This window comes from Cydia splendana, chromosome 24, assembly GCF_910591565.1.
Source record: "Cydia splendana chromosome 24, ilCydSple1.2, whole genome shotgun sequence".
NCBI classification, from domain to species: Eukaryota; Metazoa; Arthropoda; class Insecta; order Lepidoptera; family Tortricidae; genus Cydia; species Cydia splendana.
The window spans coordinates 6885791-6908157 of record NC_085983.1 but is presented as its reverse complement, the minus strand read 5'-3'; the positions used below and the strand labels follow the sequence as shown (position 1 = coordinate 6908157).

At 38.3% G+C, this 22367-nt stretch overlaps 1 protein-coding gene and 1 long non-coding RNA gene across 2 annotated transcripts in view; one reads left to right on the top strand and one right to left on the bottom strand.

The window, feature by feature from the left end:
• The first annotated feature begins 4447 nt into the window (after positions 1-4447).
• Positions 4448-20727, top strand: LOC134802355 (zinc finger protein 626-like). Its single transcript, XM_063774976.1, has 12 exons — positions 4448-4664; positions 6672-6788; positions 7419-7824; positions 8732-9081; positions 9834-9919; positions 10419-10544; positions 11597-11698; positions 12234-12336; positions 16488-16597; positions 18014-18125; positions 18966-19070; positions 19947-20727. The coding sequence occupies exons 1-12, from the start codon at positions 4542-4544 to the stop codon at positions 20127-20129; spliced, it is 1923 nt and encodes a 640-aa protein (XP_063631046.1). The 5' UTR covers positions 4448-4541; the 3' UTR covers positions 20130-20727.
• LOC134802524 (uncharacterized) overlaps positions 12958-22367 on the bottom strand; it is a 139820-nt gene continuing 130410 nt past the window's right edge. Inside the window, exon 2 of the long non-coding RNA XR_010145847.1 lies at positions 12958-13102. This is a non-coding gene — a long non-coding RNA (uncharacterized LOC134802524). The remainder of the gene's footprint in view (positions 13103-22367) is intronic.

The window sequence follows — 22367 nt, the reverse complement described above, 5'->3', positions numbered from 1 at the left end:
TCATTTAATTTCCTGTTTTATTGTAGAACTTTTTGTCTGTCAAATTAATTATTCGCATCGTTTCATTTGGGCAAATGACCATTTGCCATACCGTAAAATGGGGTGAGTAGGTATTACGAGGCCAGTTGGGTTATGAATGGGGTGTTGATTGGTACGGAGTGAGATGGTATTTTTAGGCCAGAGTTATCACATTGTTACGTAAATGCTTTATTCTCTTGAGAAGTCAAGCTATTGTAATATTGTGTCAATTCTAGCAATTGTCCCGTCTCACTTAATTCCTTTCCCCCCTAACCCTGAGACCCTGACTACGGGGTGAGCTGGGATTCCCTACTATTTCGTGTTTATCGTTGAATCTATGAAATGAAACGACATATTATCATTGAAAAACTAAAGTTACATACTACCGGAACACTTTTCAAGTATATAAATCAACGTGCCACATATAAAAATAAACTTTTATTGAGGTTTGAACTTCGGATTTGTCCCGACTCACCCCATTTTACGGTACTAAATGCACATTTGCGGAAACATATGCAAATGGTATGCAGTTTGTTGATTCGCCCAAATAAAATTATGGCAAAAAATTGTTTGGGAAGTGGCAAGTTAGGATAAAAATTTTGCCGATATGGTAAACCGTAAAAATTTGAAAGAGATGGTTTGTGCTAGATGTCCTCTTCTAATTTAATGCTTAGCTTTTTCCTTAAGTCTGATCCTACCAAAGCTTTTTTTTTAAATAAACCACAAGACTGTTGCGTACATACTGCCTTTAACAGTTTTTATGTAAATATTTTTAATCTATAGTATAGACAATACTTGATGTTATATATACATAGGTGTAATCAATATATAATCTCAAATATTCGGCATTTTAGTTTCATGGGTATGGGAGAATGTAAGCTTAAAACAAAACAAACATTTAAATAAATGATTTATACAAATACAGGCGTATCCAGACTAGTCAATTTTTCGCCAATCTGATTAAATTGCCCGATCGAATCAGTACGTGCGGACGCAAACGCCAATTTGGCTCGCCGAATTCAACCGCCAATAGTGACCGATATTACCGATAATTAAGGTGGAATAAAGAAACTCACATACATACAAACATGAACGCTGAAAACAATACACTCTTTTTGTTTTGGCAGTCGTGTAAAAACGAGGTGCGGATCCAAGAATACCAATTTGTGAGGCCAGTATTTTCGTTCTGGGGCATTTTTTCAATTTAGAGGGCTCTAATATCACCATCAATCTAAAATTGGAGATTGACGCCAATTTCATTTCTGATCAAATCGACCGATTTGATCAGTCCCGTCTGGATACCGCTTACAGCTCAAACGTGAATTATTTTAAAAGTTCGTGAAGATTACTTCTTTCGTGGTTTCAACTTTTATATTAATAATACTAATATTCATCAACTGCACAAATTCATGACATTTACTGTAGTTTTAGTTATTATTTATTTATACTACATATTTAGAAAATGCGATTCTATTTTACGCTTTTTCTATAGTTTTAGGTTTTTAAAATGTTTTTTTTTTTATTAGTTACGGAACAATATAACTACTTTTTAACCTTCTTAACAACTTTGTAATCGCAAAGGCTCTTCTAAAGCCAAAGTAAAATATAAAGACTGTTATATTTTAGGTTTACAAAACCCCAGCTAACCTGATTTTGTGTTAGTCGGACCAAGAAAAGTCTGCAGCGGATTAGATAGCCCACGCAGTGCAAGTGTTATTTATAGGTACGTCATAATTTCATAGAAGTTTGACGTTTAAAATAACACTTGCACTGCGTGGGCTATCAAATCCGCTGCAGACTTTTCTTGGTCTGACTCTATTTAATTCTTTAGACCATTTCATTCTTTTATTATTCCATTGTTACCTTTGCCATACATTTTGTATGATGGTATTGATATTGATATTTACCTAATGAATGGCGAAATACATTTGCATGGCATTGGGAATCACAAAGTGTGGCAATGTTATCATTGATGTCAAATTTCTATGAAAATATGACGTTTATAATGTCATTTGAACACTTTATTTCGTTCAATTCAGTGCAAAAATAGCTTAGGCAGGCGTGGCTCATTCCGCGATTTCATCGCTTTGCTACAGGTAGCTAAAAGTACATCCGTTCTACAATTTTGGTGGCTAGCCATAAGCCACGCGTGGCGCTGTCGCCACCTAGCGGCCATATCTGTCCTGACGTAACAGACGCGGTTTGTTAGAGAGTGAGTCTTCTGTACCTAGTACTATTATTTATTCGGTGGCTTAGGCGGAATCTAAAAACCATTTGTTTCGAACAAATGTCACTATATTTTTCTTACCTGTGTATTTTCATCATAAAAGTCTCTTGTACAGTCAACGGTAAAAATATGGGTGTAGACAACTTACTCAAAAATATGTCCCATAGTTCTTAATTCACTGACATAAGAGTTATGGGACATATTTTTGAAATGATTTGTACACCCATATTTTTACCGTTGACTGTACTATCGCCCACACTGTTAACTGACAGTTCGTAAACCTTATTACAAAATGCATAAGGTCCGCCGATGTACATTTAAGAGTGTTGTCGTTTGTACACAAATCTAACTGCTCCGCCTGAGCAACGCCACACAAAATCTTCTTTTTCCTCGCGTTATCCCGGCATTTTTGCCACGGCTCATGGGAGCCTGGGGTCCGCTTGACAACTAATCCCATGATTTGACGTAGGCACTAGTTTTTACGAAAGCGACTGCCATCTGACCTTCCAACCCAGACGGTAAACTAGGCCTTATTTGGGATTAGTCCGGTTTCCTCACGATGTTTTCCTTCACCGAAAAGCGACTGGTAAATATCAAATGATATTTCGTACATAAGTTCCGAAAAACTCATTGGTACGAGCCGGGGTTTGAACCCGCGACCTCCAGATTGCAAGTCGCACGCTCTTACCGCTAGGCCACCAGCGCTTCTATACAAACGCCATACAAACTCTGTTAGTCTTAGTTCGTGGGGTTATTATAATTAGTTAAGAAATATGTCAGTTAATCGTATTTACAATACTGAAGTGCGGAAAAGATGAAATACGAAACGAGTGGCGATAAATTAAAACACGACCTAAGGGAGTGGTTTAAATCGACACGAGTTGCGAATTACTTATTCGCAAGAGTATCGTACGTTTTACAGTACATGGCCCTTTAAACTTCTGACATACGCACGGAAAGTGCTCTTTCCGGCACTATGTACTGTAAATTGAATTTTCTTGACACAATTTCGTAACTCAACCAAGAAAATATTACGATTTGTTAACGATATTTTATGAAGTTGACTATCAATAAATTTTTTTTCATCAAAAAGCTCAGTTTTTAAAGTACCTAATATTTCATACCATGATGTTTTTGGTAGCTAAATAAGTTGGAAGCCAAATTAAATATGTATTCTTATTAATATTAAGTTTGTCTCAAGTTAAGAAATCTAATGATAATTATCAAATCATATCCAAGTTATTGGATACACTGTGTCATACATATTACTTTTTTTATTGTATGGGTTTGCTGTTTCACTCTCTCTATGCGATGTCAAAAAGAGACCATCACTATGTGTATGTGTGAACGATCCTTTATAACGCGATGGTCTGTATGTTTGTATGTTAGTTAGTATTTAGTTTGGAATCTCCGTATGATCCTGTGTATCCAGTGAATGTATTCCATAGCAATGCATGTGTAGATAGTGTACCAAAGTATATTACTAGCGTAATTAATGTATTAGTACCTACATATACATATATGAACCAGAAATAAATTATTTTAAAGTGTATTATGTGTTTTTTTTTTACCATTGAGCCAAATGTCCATTCTTAAGGCGTATCCAGGTTAGTCAATTTTTCGCCAATCTGATTAAATTGCCCGATCGAATCCGGAGGTGCGGACGCAAACGGCAATGTGGCAAAGTTCGTGCTGATTCGACTGCCCGATCACATCAGGAGGTGCGGACACAAAAATGCCAATTTTCGAAGCTAGCTAGTATCTATGGAATGCTAGGATCTGTACAGTCACCTGCAATACACCATCTTATTTGTAGATCCATAAGAGCGTGTCACATATTTTTACGGCCTTCATTGTGTAACATATTATTACAGGTGACTGTACGTGCGTTTGTTTATGGTTCTAAAATTGGTGATTAAATTGTGTACGCTAGATGAGATTGGCGCCAATTATTTTCCTGATCAAATCGGTCGATTTGATCAGGAAAATAATTCCCGTATTAATTAATTGCCCGTCTGGATACCACTTATGCGAGAAAGAGGTATGCTGACCGGACCAAGGTCGCGATCCGGTACGCACGTCTAATACATCTTTTCTAGCCTTTGAGGATTGGCCATACACGATATTTTTGAACGAATATGTCAAAACTGTCAAGTGCAACTCGTTGAGCAAGTGAGGGCCCGAAGAGGCCGAGGATCGTCTGAAGACTCCGTCCAAACCCGGACCCCGGACCTCGATGGTCCTATATCCTGTTAAACAAATGTTCTGGTACTTCTGTTTAGTATTTCTATAAAACATGAGTACTCACAGTAGAGCTCCAAACGCCTTTTGCGCGACATGTCTGAGCCAGGGTAGACAAATGTTTACACTGCCGTTGCAACACATCAAACCCGTTTCTATGTTTTATAAAGAACTGACTGTGAGTATCATATTGTTATAGTTTGTATGTGCCTTTGAATGTTTCTTTTATAACAAGTTTTAGGGAATTTGGGGCAATCAAAGACGTCGCTACGACAAAGAATTTCTTACCCGCAATTTCCATACATCGGTGTGCCACTGTGCGAGCGGTACCTACAACAAAATAATTATACGCGTGCGACTGAGATAGGAAATGGTGTGTCAATGTACGAAATTCTTCATGCATGGCATCCTTACTTAACTTGGTCTCTGAAGAATGTATATGGAATGGCAATACAAATATTTAATTGTTTTACTGATAGTTTTAAGGAACTGCCATTTAGTTTATTTAAAAAAAAATTATATACACATTTAATTGAACATTGCTATTATTCGATCGATGAGTTTTTGAAAAATTGTAATTTGTAAGCATGATAAAGTATTTATTGATTATGAAATTATTTATTTTATATTTATTAGACATTTTACCAAGTAAGACATTAATTATCAATTTAATTTTAAATTATTATTTTTTTGACTTTGTGTAAAATTGTGCCATATACTTAGATTATAAGAATGCATGTATGTAAATATAGCCAGAATATAGCTCTATGGGTAACGTATTGAATATTTGTACGCCATATTATGGTAAAATAAGGAATGAGACTGAAAACTTAGTATACCACCCATTGTACCCTTATTTATGCAAATAAATATTTTTGATTTTGATTTGATTTTGATTTTTGATTTGAAGCTAGCTTTCTGACTTAACATAAATAACTTGTTGGCAGATGTAGGTAAATAGACTATTTAGCATTCACTTATATATTGTTTCGTAAAGGCGGGCATTACGGGCACTAAGAATGATGCTAGTTCAGCGGTGTCACTCATGTTGTGAGTGACACCGCTATAGTTCGTTTTTTTTTGCATTAGAAATAAGGTAAACAATCTTAATGTGTCTTTTAATTGAAAAATTTCTTTCTTTAAATGTGTAACAATCAGGGATGTAACGGATGTGGTTTTATCGGAACCGAAAACGGAAACAGATGTTTTCAATTTAGTTTAACGGAACCGAAAACGGAAACGGAACCGAAAACGGAACCGGAACCAGAATCGGAGCCTGACTTTTTAACGATGTAGTCGTTTTCCCCTTTCTAGAATAAACCTTCAGACAAAGTTTACACTTAGCCGTGTCCCCACTAACTTCATCAATATAGTTCCAAATCGAACTTGATTTCTGCTTCATTGTGCGTTTTTTTACACACTAACATTCACCACACACACTACACACAGTCAGTAGTCAGTACACAACAGAACACATACGATTTTAATTTTAATAACACGAATAAAATGTACGCCGCCGCCGCGCGAAACATTGACATCCGTTATAACTTCCGTTTCAAACATAACGGAACCGGAACAGAAACTGATGTGTAATACCAAACGGAAGTTCCGCCTTAACGGAAACGGAACCGGAGCTCCGTAACATCCCTGGTAACAATTATGAATCTAATATGATCATTTATATTCTTCTGCTTTCATAAGTAATAGTTACTGATTTGTAAAAAGCGTTTTACAATTAAAAGACATGTCAAGATCGCTTACCTTCTTTCAAGTTCTTTCTAATGCTAAAAAATACGAATTATAAACTTGCACCATTCTTAGTGCCTGTCAGGGCCATATTTATATATATATGTCAATGACTACTAGATATTTAAATTTATTTCTAAAGCTAGTATTGGCCCATACAACAGTATAGCCCCTCAGAGGCCTAAAATCTCCCATTCCATCCTATTTTTAATCTTTATTTTGACAAATAAAAATTGTATATTTCTTAGCAAGTTTTGATTTGTGGGGGGCTATAACATAATGTTTAACCCTTTAAAGTGCAAAAATTGCTGAGGTAGTGAATTCAAGCATCCTTAACACTATCATCCTAAAGATTTTAGTTAGGGTAAAAATGGAAAAAGAGCTTCAAAAGATAATTTTATGTAACACTCTAATTATTACTCATAATTTTATATTTCAGCTGACCAAAAATGAGAAGATTTGCTGGGAGTGCAAACATTTTGTTATAAAAATGGTCAACTTCAAAAACAGAGCCCTAAAAGCACAAAGAACTCTTGCAATCATGATAAATAAACAAGTAAGTCAATTAAACATATGAACAGTGGGGAGACACTCCTGACTTCGGTCGAACTCGGCTCCGTTCGGCTCAGCATTGCTCCGAGCAATTATTAGGGTTGGCACCACTTGACTTCCTTTTGCGTGCATGACCACAGATAAGATAATCACTTGAATTTTGACAATCCTAAATAGCCGAAACGGATAGTGCCATATATTAGAAAGGGATAGCATGATTCGACCTTGAACCGCTGTCAAACTTCGGGTTTGTAAGAAGTGTCGTTTCTGTACGGTAGTATTATTATTTCTTCTGTGCCTATGAACTCAACCCAGAAAAGTACAGGAAATTGTCAGTGCCAAGTGTCAAATAAGCACCTGTTGTCAGATTTATAGTCTATCTTTAGGTATTTAAATAAAAGTAAACAAAGTCCACCCTGAAATGGCTCCTTAAGCCAGTTGAGGGTAGATGAAAACATTCCACGATAAAAAATGTAGGTTAAAGTCAGGTCGTTCAGTGACAGATCCAGGCGGTTTTGAATTTGGTTGGTTAACCAATAAATGTTATAACTACCTGAAAATGAACAAATTATTTGTTTACTTTTATTTAAATACCTAAAGATACAGAGTATAGAACTAATTTTTATCCTTTCAGCCAATCTCACTCCAAAGTCTATCCAAGCTTACAATATCCAAGGGCATGCACTTGGAAATAACAAACCCACAAAAAATTACTACACAAGAAAATTCAGATCCCCTTATGGAAATATTAAAAACTGAACCTGATTTAGATAATGGTCTAACTAATGAATGGATCAGAAAACTTACTCCTATGGAATCAGGAAATAATGACGAAAAAGTTACATTTGAAGTTTATCAACATAAAGTAAAACTGAGGCTTGAAACTGAGATTAAACTTGAACCTAGAGCTGAAGACGAAAACCCTGGGGTTTGGGGTGCTAGTGTGTGTCAGGAACAGGTTCCTCAAAGACAAACTGGTGGTGTGTGGGGTGGAGCTGGATTTGCGGATGCAACACTAATGTCACTCTTAAATAGGAAACGTAAGTATTTCATGATATAAAATACAGAATGGATTCTCTTTTTGGGTCAGTGTGGGCAGCTACCAGATCCCGTGGTGCTACGCGAAAATGGTTTAAGAAGACCTGCCCTCAATTTCAAACTAATGAAGATTGGCGTTTACACATTTTGGAAAAAACATACAGGCTGCGAGAAAAAGCTAATATTTGAAAACTTTTTTTATGTCCATCGATCCCATTCCTATCCAGGATCAAAAGCTTGTATGGTACCAAAAAAAATTCCGGCTAGAAAAGCCTCAAATTAAGGAAAGTTCTCATACAATTTGTATGAAAATGAACACTTATTTTTCACAAGCTATTTTTTTATGTTAATAGATTCCATTCCTATCCAGTATTTCAGAATCAGTTTTCTAGGGTTCAACTAACGGTAATGTACTAAAAAGCCAAAAAATTAAGAAAACTTTTTCCATGCATTTACTATGGAGAAAACTCGAGGTTTGTTTGTTACTTTTCTGTTCGAGGGAGTCTGAAAGCAGCAACTTTGATTAGCGCAGTACCAACCGTTTTCTTGGTGGTAAATGGCTCCTCTACACGATGGGCCAGCACCGGCCACTCCAATGGACGCAGCCATGCGGTAGACTGAGATAGCAATATCACTTGCTCCCTCTAACGCTTGCGTCCCTTGGAGTGGCCGGCGTTGGCCCATCGTGTAGAGGAGCCATAACACGTGGTTAACAATGAACCCGATCAAATTACGTGGGTTGTGTTTGATATGCTATCAGGAATCTTAAAAAGTGTTTTTAATTTCGTCGTATTGCGTATGTTTAGACCCGCACGGGTGCACGCGTATAGCACGTCTATAGAAAATACTATTTCTATGTATTTGTATTCATATATGTTTAGAAATTATGTCAAATTTGTTTTTTTTCAGACATTTCATACCCCCCACCAATGAGCGCAGTACCCCAACGAAAACTACCAATGATGGAAGTTCCCACACTACGAACCACACCTTTCTACCAAAAAATTCTACCAAAAAACCCTATGCCTGCGAGTAATGTAGAAAAACGCCCTCTTGAAAAGACTTTGGAAAAGCCAGTATCCGTTCCATCAGGCCCTAGTTTTACAGAAGAGAGGTTGACAGAAGAGGAGAGACAGAGATGGTGGGAGAGCAAGAGAGAGAATGAGTTTTATAGTATAGAAGTGTTTAAATGTGAGAAATGTGTTGAGCCCTTTTTCACGAGGAGGACGTTTTTGGGGCATGAGAAGATGCATACTGAGGCATGTTGTTTTTGTAATTAGTATTAGTACATACACCGAGTTTTTGTTGAAGTCGGTTAACTTCAAGGGTGCATTCTTGGTACAGGGGAGAGGCACTTCTTAGCAATGGTTTGCAATCCACACAGACAAGACATCCTCCAGACTGAGCATAGTGGCTCTACCCCCTCTGCCACAAATATAGTTTTACTCCATTTTCGAATCAAAGTGTCTTTGTGTGACGCCCGTGTCTTTGAACGGACCAATCACGGCACGGGACTAGCTCACCTCGTCCCCCGCACCCCTGTATTTTTGACAGCATCGGTTTCATGAAATAATTGCTCTAAGCTCCGTCTAGAGGATTTCTAGTGTATGGCAATCCATATATCAATCAATAAGCCCAGTCTTAAGCTCGAGCCAAACTTCATCCATAGCCCTGAACTCTTTCCATTTTTCTTACAAGAGCCCCTGAAATGCCTGCTGAGACCGGTTCACGGGTATCTATTGTTGTACCCGTGAATGGGTTCCAGCAGGCGTTCTACATAAAAAGAAAAACATTTTTTTACCAATAAACTATGGTTTTGGTACATATTTACCAGGGGCCTACTAGGTGAGACCTGTATCGCGGGGAACCAGTTATATTTGTACAGTACATGACATCAAACTTGTCTTAAGGGCTTGGCTTCGGCCCCACGCACGCCTCCCAAAGGTCCGGGACCCCATGGTCCCGAGATATGGTAAGACCTACAAATCAATGTAATTTTACATGTACACAGTTGTTTGGCAAGCATTCCTGCGAGATATGCGAGCTGAGATTCCACACTGAGCAAGCCCTGGCCACACATAAGGACACGCATTATAGGTAAGACACATAATCCCATCACACATCATGAAATAGGGTATTTGACTACTAGTCAAATCAGTTTCTTTTTTCGAACCGTAAAAATGTTTTTTTTCTACTATGGAATTTATATGAAACACTAGCATGTGACGTCACGATACGATACGGGTTTTAAAATAGAAACTGTGTCAAAAAATAACTGCTGTCTACGTTTCTCTATTAATCTTCTGGTGCTTTATTTCATGCATGGTGTAAAATAATTTATTTTAAATACAGTCAAATAGTAATAGTAGTAATAGTAAGTGAGGAAACCTGCACACATCTGCGAAGAAATTCAAAGGTGTATGTGAAGTCCCCAATCCGTATTGGGCTAGCGTGGGGACTATAGCCCAACCCAAGCCCTCTCGCGCATAAGAGGAGGCCTGTGCCCAGTTGTGGGACGTATATAGGCTGAAATTATTATTATTCCTATATTACAGTAAAATACCGTATTAATTTTCATATATTTTTAACCATACAGACTGTTGAACTGTACCCAGTGCGCCCACACGTGGGACTCCCTAAACTCGATGCGGCGGCACTGCGAGGTCGAACATAGGGTCCCTGTTATTGCTTGGAACTGCGAGATCTGTTCAAAACTATTGACGTACGTATCTTTTAACCATAGATAAATAAATAAATATTTTAGGGACATTTTTACAGAAGTTGACTATATTTCGTTTTTTAGCATTAGAAATAAGGTAACAATCTTGATGTGTCTTTTAATTGAAAAACACATTTTAAAAATAAGCTACGCCAAATATGTAACAATTATGAATCTAATGCGATCATTTATATTCTTCTGCTTTCATAAGTAATAATTACTGATTTTTAAAAAGCGTTTTTCTTTTAAAAGACTTGTCAATATCGTTTACCTTCTTTCAAGTTCTTTCTAATGCTAAAAAAACCAACTATGTATAAGTCCCACGGTAAGCTCAAGAAGGCGTGTGATGCGGGTACTCAGACAACGATATATGTAATATACAATTAAATACTTAAAAACATAGACAGCATCCATGACTCAGGAACAAATATCTGTGTTCATCACACAAATAAATTCCCTTACGGGGATTCGAACCCAAGACCATCGGCTTCGCAGGCAGGCTCACTACCCGCTAGGCCAAACTTGACAATAAATAATCTTATCTTATCTTATCTATCTATATCTTATCCTTGACAATAAATAAATATTATCTTATCTTAAACCGGTCGTCTCGGTCTGAAATAAGAAGCATAGAGTGCTCACTCCATACACCAGTTTTCTTACCAAACTGCCTACTATTTTCGTAGTCGACATCTAGCGTCAAGTAGCGGAATTAGCAGTACTGCTGCTCGACAATAGATGTCACGTGTGTCGCGACTGATGAAAAGTGTATTACACAACAATTTACAACTAATATTACAAGCAGAAGGATTTTAAATTTAGTTGCAGTCAATCCGGTTATAATATTAGCTGCAAAATTGTTGAGCATTAGACTTGTCGGTAGTCGCGACATCTGTTGTCGAGCAGCAGTACTGATAATTCCCCTGATTAATATTAAATTGTATAATGAATTAATGATATTTTCCATAATGTCAATATCTAGAGAGGAAAATAGGGACTACGTTTGAATGGAGAGCCCCGTTTTTTCCTCTTAATAACCGTTTGTCACTTTGCAGTAATTACGGAAGATACTCGAAGCACGTGCGCGGTCACGGCCGCGAGCCCTGCCCTCAGTGCGGCAAGGGGGTGTTCGTGGCTCGCATGAAGTGCCACATGCTGTGAGTACCGAGGGCCGCTCTGAAAGGTTTCGGCACCTTCTCGAATAGCTTTCGAGTGCCCCAGTGTGGCAAGAGGGTGTATTAAGCTTAGAATAAACAAAAATATGTATTAATTTAAGTCTATGTCAAATGCTGTGGGTATAGAGGGCTGCACCAATTCGCGCCCCCTCCCCATTCTTGATTATTGAATGAAAACGTATATTTATTTTCGACTTATCAGAATATGCAGATACAGATTTTTTATGTATTATCTGGGAGAACAAGCTTTGCTCGGAAAACATTAAAAAACTCAAAAATGCGCGTTTTCAATAGATAAGACCTAGCTAGATCGATTTTTCGCCCCCGAAGACCCCCATATAGCAAATTTCATCGAAATTGTTAGAGCCGTTTCCGAGATCCCCGAAATATATATATAAATAAGAATTGGCCGTTTAAAGGTATTAGATGGATAGATGTTTTGCCACGGTTCGGGAGGTCGCTCGGCAACCTAACCCCAAGACTACAAGTAGTATAATATTTGTCCGTGTGTCCGCAGTACGCATAAGGTTGTCGACCGGCTATTCAAGTGCCCCGAGTGCGAGAAGAGTTTCAAGATACAACAGCACCTCAACTTGCACGTCACTCGAGTGCATACTTCCGTAAGTATTACGTGGTATTACAGTACGGTTACCATCAGTTTGTCACTGACATAAACGCCGTCGAGAACGTAATTTACTTTCTATACATCTCGCTCGCACTCGCATATTAGTGCAAACGGGATGTATAGAAAGTAAATTACGTTCTCGAGGGCGTTTATGTCAGTGACAAACTGATGGTAACCGTACAGTACGTTAGTATGTCTGGTGCTACATTATGACACCCTGTGCTTTATATGCACATTACTATACATCGGTAACTCGTGGCGTTTAGGTAGCACTTAAAAGATTAGTTAATTAATTCCTTTTTTTAGTGGTTTCTTTTTCTCGACTCGTATAGGAAGAACATTGTCACATCACTAGTCTGTTAGAAACTGTCAAGTGCTACCTAAGTGCCACGAGTTACCGATGTGTGCTCATCACTAATCTTTTAAGTGCTACCTAAATGCCACGAGTTACCGATGTGTACACATTACGTAACTACTACGAAAATTTAAAGGGCCTGAAAACTGTAAAACCTTTTACAATACACGTGCGAATAGTTAATTCGCATAGAGTGGCGAATTTTAAAACACGACCGAAGGCGGACTTTCTTATTTATCGCACTTGTATCGTAAATAACTATTTTTATACTAAGTCGGTGGTAAACAAGCATACGACCCGTCTGATAGCAAGCAGTCACCGTAGCCTATGGACGCCTGCAACTCCAGAGGTGTTACATGCGCGTTGCCGACCCTAACATTCCGAACCCTCGTTGAGCTCTGGCAACCTTACTCAGCGGCGGAAACACAACACTCAACTGGGTTTAGTGTTACTTTCGCTTGATATAAAAAACCGGACAAGTGCGAGTCGGACTCGCGCACGAAGGGTTCCGTACCATAATGCAAAAAACGGCTAAAAAATACGGTCACCCATCCAAGTACTGACCCCGCCCGACGTTGCTTAACTTCGGTCAAAAATCACGTTTGTTGTATGGGAGCCCCACTTAAATCTTTATTTTATTCTGTTTTTAGTATTTGTTGTTATAGCGGCAACAGAAATACATCATCTGTGAAAATTTCAACTGTTCGTAAGATACAGCCTGGTGACAGACAGACGGACGGACAGCGGAGTCTTAGTAATAGGGTCCCGTTTTACCCTTTGGGTACGGAACCCTAAAAATCACGAACATAGGTCTAAAATGCACTTAAAAATCGGCAATGCAGATGTAGTGCATAATTATTTTCCATCCTATTTTTACGGAAACGTACACCCCAGGCCAAAATTAAAACCCGGAATGGAGTTACCGTAAAGGCGTATCCAGATTAGTCAATTTTTCGTCAATCTGATTAAATTGCCCGATCGAATCAGGACGTGCGGACACTGCGAACGCAAACGCTAATTTGACTCGCCGAATTCAACCGCCGATAATGACCGATATTACCGATAAAATGAGGTGCGGACGCAAGAATACTTTGTGAGGCCAGTTTTTTCGTTCTGGGACATTTTTTCAATTTAGAGGGCTCTAATATCACCATAAATCTAAAATTGGAGATTGACGCCAATTTCATTTCTGATCAAATCGACCGATTTGATCAGTCCCGTCTGGATACCGCTTGGCGCGAGTAGGGTCCAACCTAAGCGGCAGATTCCTGCAGCCGACCTGTTTCCACAACGTATCGGCTCGCCTTTCCTGTGGGATTAAGACAGTGAAGCTGAGAGGGTAATGCATTTTGGAAGTGGGTCAAAGATTTGATATACATATTTAAATACTTACATACACCCCAGGTCAAAAGTATGGAAACAAGGTTATTTTTCTTAATTTTTAATATTTCCATTATTATTATTGTGTATTGGTAACGCAAAAATTACTTTAGGCAGTTTTATAAGATTAAAACAGCACCCAAAGTATTAAAACATCCTAATATATGCGAAAAAAATATAAATTTGAGAGAACATACAAATCAACCTTCTTAAATGTCTTTCTACGCAAGGTTGAATTTACAGTTTTATTAAAGCAAATTATCAGTAATTTACTTTTAAAATGTTCTATTATCATTTTACTATATTATATTTCTTTTTAATAAATACATTATTTATGTGAAAGTTACAGTTTTTTATTGTCATATATGTAAGTTTGTTTCCATACTTTTGGCCTGGGGTGTACGAACAAAAAGTACTGAGGTTGACTGAAGTAGCATGAGATATACCATGGTATAATAATATACTCCGCCTGGTACTCCATTCCGAGATTCGCGTATGACCTAACTGACACGCGCCTACGTCATCATGCTGTTTACAGGTTCTCAAACTTTGAAATGTGGGAGAATTTTAACCAATGGTGAAAATTATTTTAACGGCATTAATTTTAAGTTATTCATGTAGAAACATAGTAAAATAAAACAAATCTAATGTATTAAATTAAACTTTATTTATCTATACAAGACAAACGTTTAAAAAACTAATTCACAGTTACACATTAATTACCAAGCTTACGACGTGAAAAGTTTGGAAAACACTGCGACTGCTGACACTGAGCGAGAAGGAAATAACAATTAACACGCGTTCGACAAGGATGACGGTCAGGGCATGAAGTTATCTAGATCCGAATTGTCAAATGTCCACAGCGCTATCCTGTGTTGCCAGTAGTATAAACAGAATTACCCGAAAGTCTGAAATTTCTTTCGTGAATCGGAAGATATTGCTAACGAGTAATTAAAAATGACGTGTTATTGTAAAATTTAAGCTAAAATACATATAAATGAAAATTATAAAATTATAAAGAAATAATAAAAGAAATAAATATTTTAACTTATTAACCATAGGTATAATGTACCCATGTAACATGTTATGTTGAAATAAAGTGGCAATGTTATTGTGACGTAATCGCGTGTCACTCTGGGAATGGAAGACCATGTTTTATTAGACCATGAGATATACGACCGTTGCCGAGAAAATACGATGGAATACAATTATGCAATATATCTGTATCATGTTTGAGATGAGGCCCCATCATTTTTAGGGTTCCATACCCAAAGGGTAAAAACGGGACCCTATAACTAAGACTCCACTTTCCGTCTGTCCGTCTGTCTGTCACCAGGCTGTATGCTCATGAACTGTGATAGCTAGACAATTGAAATTTTCACAGATGATGTATTACTGTTGCCGCTATAACAACAAATACTAAAAAGTACGGAACCCTCGGTGGGCTAGTCCGACTCGCACATGTCCGATTTTTATTTAAACGTACAATTAATTAATATTTTCAAGATATCCGGGCACGCATATACATCTCGCTTACGCTTAAACTCAGTGAGAGAGATAGAGAGAAGAACCCGAATCTACTGGGCCTTAAAAAAATTAAGTATTACCAAAGAGAATAGATAGTATAGAGGGGTCCTGAAATAGTAAATTTTGTAGTCACAGTAAATTTACTGCCATCTATCGACACACGACTAAAACTCAAAATGAAAACGTATAAAACTATCGAAAAACATTATATATATGGATAAATGATTTTATTATTTTTATATCATTTTGACCCATGTTCATTCACTGATATCTGTGTGTTAAAATTGTTAAATATGAAACGGTGTCGTCACGCCATCTAGCCGAGCATAGGCCAAAGGTGTGTGCGCCATCTATCCGAGAATGACTTTTTCTTGATTTTCGAGGCACGTTTTTTCCTTAGACTTTAATCATCTTATACGAAGTTACATATGTCTTTGCCTAAACACTACACACACACACACACACACACACCTAAAGGTTGCTGGAAGAGATCGCTCTTTAGCGATAAGGCCGCCTGTTGTTTACCAACGTCTTCATGTATTATTTGTGTGTTCATGTACATTTATTCTGAGGCTGTGCTATATACAGGATTTGTGTTGTAATAGGGTATTTGACTACTAGTCAAATCAGTTTCTTTTTTCGAACTGTCAAAACGCTTTTGCTACTATGGAATTTATATGAAACACCAGCATGTGACGTCACAATCAAATAACCCACTCTTTATAGTTTTATACGGGTTTTAAAATAGAAATTTTGTTCAACAATAACTGCTGTCTACGTTTCTCTATTAATCTTCTGGTGCTTTATTTCATGCATGGTGTAAAATAATTTATTTTCAATACAGTCAAATACCCTATTGTATTGTATTGTATTTTGGTTTGCAGAAGGATGAAGTGATGTATTGCGCACAATGTGACAAGCAGTTCAAAAACATCTACTCGTACAATAATCACATGAAGTACGCGAGCGAACATATATCCAAGGGACTGCTCACGTAAGTATTGTATTTTTAATAATTGCGCCTTGCGCAGTGTAAAAAGTAACAGTGGACCGACGCCTTTAATTTTTGCGTAAATGCCGACGCCGCACAAGATCACAGTAGGGTTGTCACAGACTTTTACACAACTGCCCAAAAAACTGCACATTTGAAATAAGACACGCTAGCCCTGTAAGTAGTACCGAGCTACTAACACTCATGGCGATGGATGCAGCTCGGGTGCGCACGACCGACCCTGTATAACTGCTAGAGTCTGTGCGGAAAGAGAAGAGTCGTGAAATGTATGGGGCCCAATACATTCCACGACTCTTCTCTTTCCGAACAGACTATCTGTTTTTCTAATAATTATCTGGTGCTTTATTTCATGCATGGTGTGAAATAATTTATTTTAAATACAGTATAAAACGCTAGGTTGAAGAAGAAGAAGACAGTATAATACCCTAGACTTGTATCGACCGGGATATGGACCGTGATTACCTTTTATATTGTTTTCGAGCTCCCGATATTTCGACGCAGTAAAATGCATCACTGGTATTGTTCACTGGTAACAAAACAATACAAAAGGTAATCACGGTTCATATCCCGGTCGATATAAAATAAATCTAGGAATCCTCTAGACAGAGTTTAGAGCAATTACTTCATGAAACCGATGCTGCCAAAAATACGGGGGTGCGGGGGACGAGGTGAGCGCGTCCCGTGCCGTGATTGGTCCGTTCAAAGACACGGCCGTCACACAAAGACACTTGACTCGAAAATGGAGTAAAACTACCGTATACTTGTGGCAGAGGGGGTAGCGCTACTATGCTCAGTCTGAAGGATGTCTTGTCTGTAAGTGAAACTAACTAGGCTTGTGTCGGTCATGAACTTAGAACTGTTAAGAATGAAATCCCGTCAAGGACCGAAAGGAACTAAGTCTTTTTGCACTCTCTTAATTGGTCTTTAGGTCCTTTAGTTCAGTGGGATTGATGAGCGCTTGACATGAGTGAAACAGAAAATAGACTGAACGAAATGGTTCACAATGACGTTGGCACGAGTGCGAACGAGATAAAAGAGTGACAAACAGTCCTAAACCTGAAAAGTATGAAAAAAAAAATCAAATACTTTTTCTATATTTTTTATTTTATTTTATTGTGTCTAGCTTTTTGATGTTTAACCGTCATATAGTATCGTACAAATTGACTCGTTCGTTGATTCAGTTGCCAAAAATTTAGAACAAAAACTAAGGTAAAATCGATTCATACATTCCCAGCTCTCAAAGACCGAACTGAACTAAAGGAACTAAAAGACCGAACTAGTTCGTTTGACTGATTGACCGAGAGCGGAGCGCTCTCTGTAGTGACCGAGCAGGCACAAGCTAAAAACTAACCGTGAATCATTCAAAACTGTTATAGTAAAATACCGTATTGTACACAGGCATGGCTGCACAGAGTGTAGTAGAGTGTTCCCGAACAGGGGCCTGCTGCGGCAGCACGTGGCGCGCGTGCACAGGGACGAACGGAAACACGAGTGCCCAGTGTGCCACGAGGTAACTTAAACAACTAGAATTGGGCCCAGTATGAATTTTTGAAGTGAAAACTTCTTTAGTGGCGCTGTGCACTTTTGTGATGGGGAAAAAATGTTAAACTCGCGACAGGTCACGTGACCGTGAGATTCGTAAGACGTAAGACGGACACGTGACCTGATCGAAAAACTGTTTCAATGTCATTGAGTTTTCACTTCTGCCGGCACTTCCGGAGTGCAACCCGTTGTTTTTTTGTTATAATACGTCACGTAAAAAAATCACGTTTAATTGTTGTATGGGAGCCCCAATATTCTGTTTTTAGTATTTGTTGTTATAGCGGCAACAGAAATACATCATCTGTGAAAATTTCAATTGCTTAGCTATCACGGTTCATAAGATACAGCCTAGTGACAGACAGACGGACAGATGGACAGCGGAGTCTTAGTAATAGGGTCCCGTTTTTATTTTTACCCTTTGGCACAGAATAGATAATAGTACTAGGTACAGAAGGTTCACTCTAACAAAACGCGTCTATTAAGACAGATATGACCGCTAGGTGGCGCAAGCGCAAGTAGGCCTCCGTTCAATAGCGGTGCGCGGCAATTACTACTGCTAGACAACAACATTTGTGTGGTCTGCATGTACTTGAAGCGACGCGACGAAATCGCGGAGTGAGCCACGCCTGCCTTTGGGTACGGAACCCTTATAACATATATATAGATGGTCAAGCAAATCTTGTCAGTAGAAAAAGGCGCGAAATTCAAATTTTCTATGGGACGATATCCTTTCGCGCCTACATTTTTCAAATTTGCCGCCTTTTTCTACTGACAAGATCTGCTTGACCCAGTATATATGTTTGTTTAGATGTTCAAGTCCACGTCGACCCGGGCGCGGCACCGGCGGCTGGTGCACGAGAACTATGTGGCGCCCAGGGACAAGATATGCGATCACTGCGGGAAGGGCTTCAAGGTAAACATTTAAGGGGCCCACTGATTAAAAGTCCGCCGGACGGTATCGGCCTGTCAGTTAGAACAAAATGTTGGCAGTTCCGAACAACTGACAGGCCGATACCGTCCGGCGGACTGTTAATCAGTGGGCCCCTTTATAGTTTATGTACAAACATAAACTATGTTTTTCTTTTTCTTTTTACGGATTCGCGCACAAAGGGTTCCGTGCCATTACGAAAAAAACGCCAAAATAACATGTTTGTTGCATGGGAGCCCCACTATAAATATTTATTTTAGTATTTGTTTTTATAGCGGCAGGAGAAATACATCATCTGTGAAAATTTCAACTGCCTAGCTATCACAGACGGACAGACAGACAGACGGACAGCGAAGTCTTAGTAATGGGGTCCCGTTTTTACCCTTTGGGCACGGAATCCTAAAAACGACCACAAAAATGCCTCGGTAGAGTTAGACCAAGATGAGTCTGCAACGATTTTGATAGCACACGCAGTGCAAGTATTGTTTTAAACGTTAAACTTCTATGACATTATAACGTATAAATAACACTTGCACTGCGTGTGCTATCAAAATCGTTGCAGACTTGTCTTGGTCTATAGTCTGTGTCTTAAGGTACTTAAATAAAAGTAAACTAAACTAAAAGGTACTTAAAAAAATTTGTACATTTTCGGGTAGATATAACATTTATTGGTTAACCGACCAATTACAAAACCGCCTGGATCTGTCACTGAACTGTACATTATTGGATCGTGTAACATTTTCATCTACCCTCAACTGGCTTAAGGAGCCATTTGAGGGTAGATTTTGTTTACTTTTATTTAAATACCTAAAGATACAGATCATAACTCTAATCGTATTTCACTGAAAAGTTTAATTTCAGGATAAAAAAACCCTCTCGGATCACATCAACACGCACACAGGCGCGCGGCCGTTCGTGTGCGCGCTGTGCGGGGCGGACTTCGGGCACAAGAGCGCCCTCTACCTTCACGGACGGTACAAGCACAAGATACCTAAGAAAAACAATAGGCTCACTATTAATAAAGTTGATGTGAAGACTAAATAGGCAGTTGATGATACAAGTTAATAGGGAATATTACGCAAAACTCTGTGTAGAGGGCGCTACTAGCACAAACTTGAGGCCTACCGCGAAACAGGGATGTTGCGAATATTCGCATCCGCATCCGCGGAACTTCCGCATTATTTTCAACATCCGCATCCGTATAAAATCGATGAGGAGCTTATGCGGATGCGGATGTCGAACAAGTCGGTACAGGAACGTCTTAGCGGCGGCGTAAGTGCTAGGTAATTTCGTCATTACCTATAACGAAATCGTCTAGATCCAGATAAGTCGGTCAAGTTACTGTTTATTCAATATAACGCACCTATATTCTTGCTCAAATACTAAACGTTTCGTTTTTTTTAAAATAAAAATTACTAAAAATTTAATATTTGTTTTTTTAACCTAATCTTGACATCCGCGTCCGCGGATGTGAGCCTTTAAATATCCGCATCCGCATCCGCGGATGTCAAAAAATCTGCATCCGGAACATCCCTGCCGCGAAACATCACTTTGGCGTATCCGAGCGATAGAGAGGCAGATAACGAAATTTAGATTTTCGCGTTTGGCGGTAGACTCTCTGTAAACAAACCGCCTTATGTTTCGAAGTCATAGTGAAAACTTGTCAAAAACTGTTTAATTTAAGGCATAGTATGTATAAGTTGTCGAATTGTAAACTCTCATAGGAAACATAAAAATTAAATAAAAATATTAAAATAAATTTTAATGAGTCTTGTTTGTTTTTCCGTTCTGTTCCTATTATTAAAATGGAAATTTTGTAACTATAACACTGGCACACTCAGTTTGTGAGTAGAAAAAGGCGCGAAATTAAAACTTTCTATGGGACAACACTCCATGCCTACATTTTTTAAATTTTCCGCCATTTTCTACTGACAAGCTGGTGTACCCAAAACTCAGAGGTGTTACAGAGTATAAATAATAGTTATTACTTTTACAAGGGGCAAAGTGTGTTTAACCGCTCGTGCTAATATTGATACCCGAGCAAGCGAAAGATTCCAAAATTGATCCACGGCCACGTCGCAAATTGAATGTACAGTAGAAAGTTTTAATTTATGTCTTATGTCCCATTTTGTACCTTGCACAGTGACAATAGTGTGAGGTCTCTCGCGAAAATTTTTCGATATAAAAAACGCATTTTGATAGACAGTTGTACATTTTTACTTTTAGTATGGAAATCAGTCACATCATTTTATCACGAAAATTGACAGTGTCGCAGCAGTAACGTTGCAACAGAGTACCTAATGCTGCTGCAGTCGCCACCCGAATGTCACCTTTATCATATCTTAGAAAGTTATTGAAAACGCGAGCGAAGCGAGCTCGAAAATTTTTCGATATAAAAAAACGCAATTTGATAGACAGTTGTACATTTTTACTTTTAGTGTGGAAATCAGTCACATCATTTTATCACGAAAATTGACAGTGCTCAGCAGTAACGTTGCAACAGAGTACCTAATGCTGCTACAGTCGCCACCGAAATATCACCTTTATCATAAACATCTTAGAATGTTATTGAAAACGCGAGCGAAGCGAGCGCGAAAATTTTTCGATAATTTTTGGTGCCCCCTAGGCATGGTGCCCTAAGCAAGTGCTTATTTTGCTTAAAAGGGTTAATCCGGCACTGCAAATGACAGAGGTCAATGTTTTTTTTCAAAGTACCCACCTTCGTGGCCATTATTAAGTGCTTAAGGAGGCGATACGTATGAATATGGATTTGATATGGATGCGATATAATTACGATTAGGTATAATTTATGACGGAGAAAATAAATCATTTTATGCAATTATACGCGTGTTGATATGTGTATTTATTTTACCACTACGTAACTATGGTAAACTAATTTTTTCTTGGTTACCTACTTAATGTTTACTCAGTTCCCCAAAAGATGGCACTGTGCAATGAGGGGCAATTAATATACTGTCGTTTAATTTTGTTGTATTATTAAATCAACACAATTATTCAATTAAATTTGTTGATATCCGTACGATTGATTGAAATTTTAGAAGAGGGGTCTTCTAAACTTAGAGTTAATTTGGCAAAATCCTTCCTCGGTGGCTTATTTATGTCACATCGTATTAAATTCAGCGCCATTTGTAAGTTTACCAGAGTACTCTATAGTGTTAGTACATATTTGAGAAAAGTTTGCCCCTCCTTCCTAAGTAGCGCCATACGATTCAGGGGCAAACTTAAGTCAATCGAGTGTTGTGGCTACCCCCCCTTTTAGGG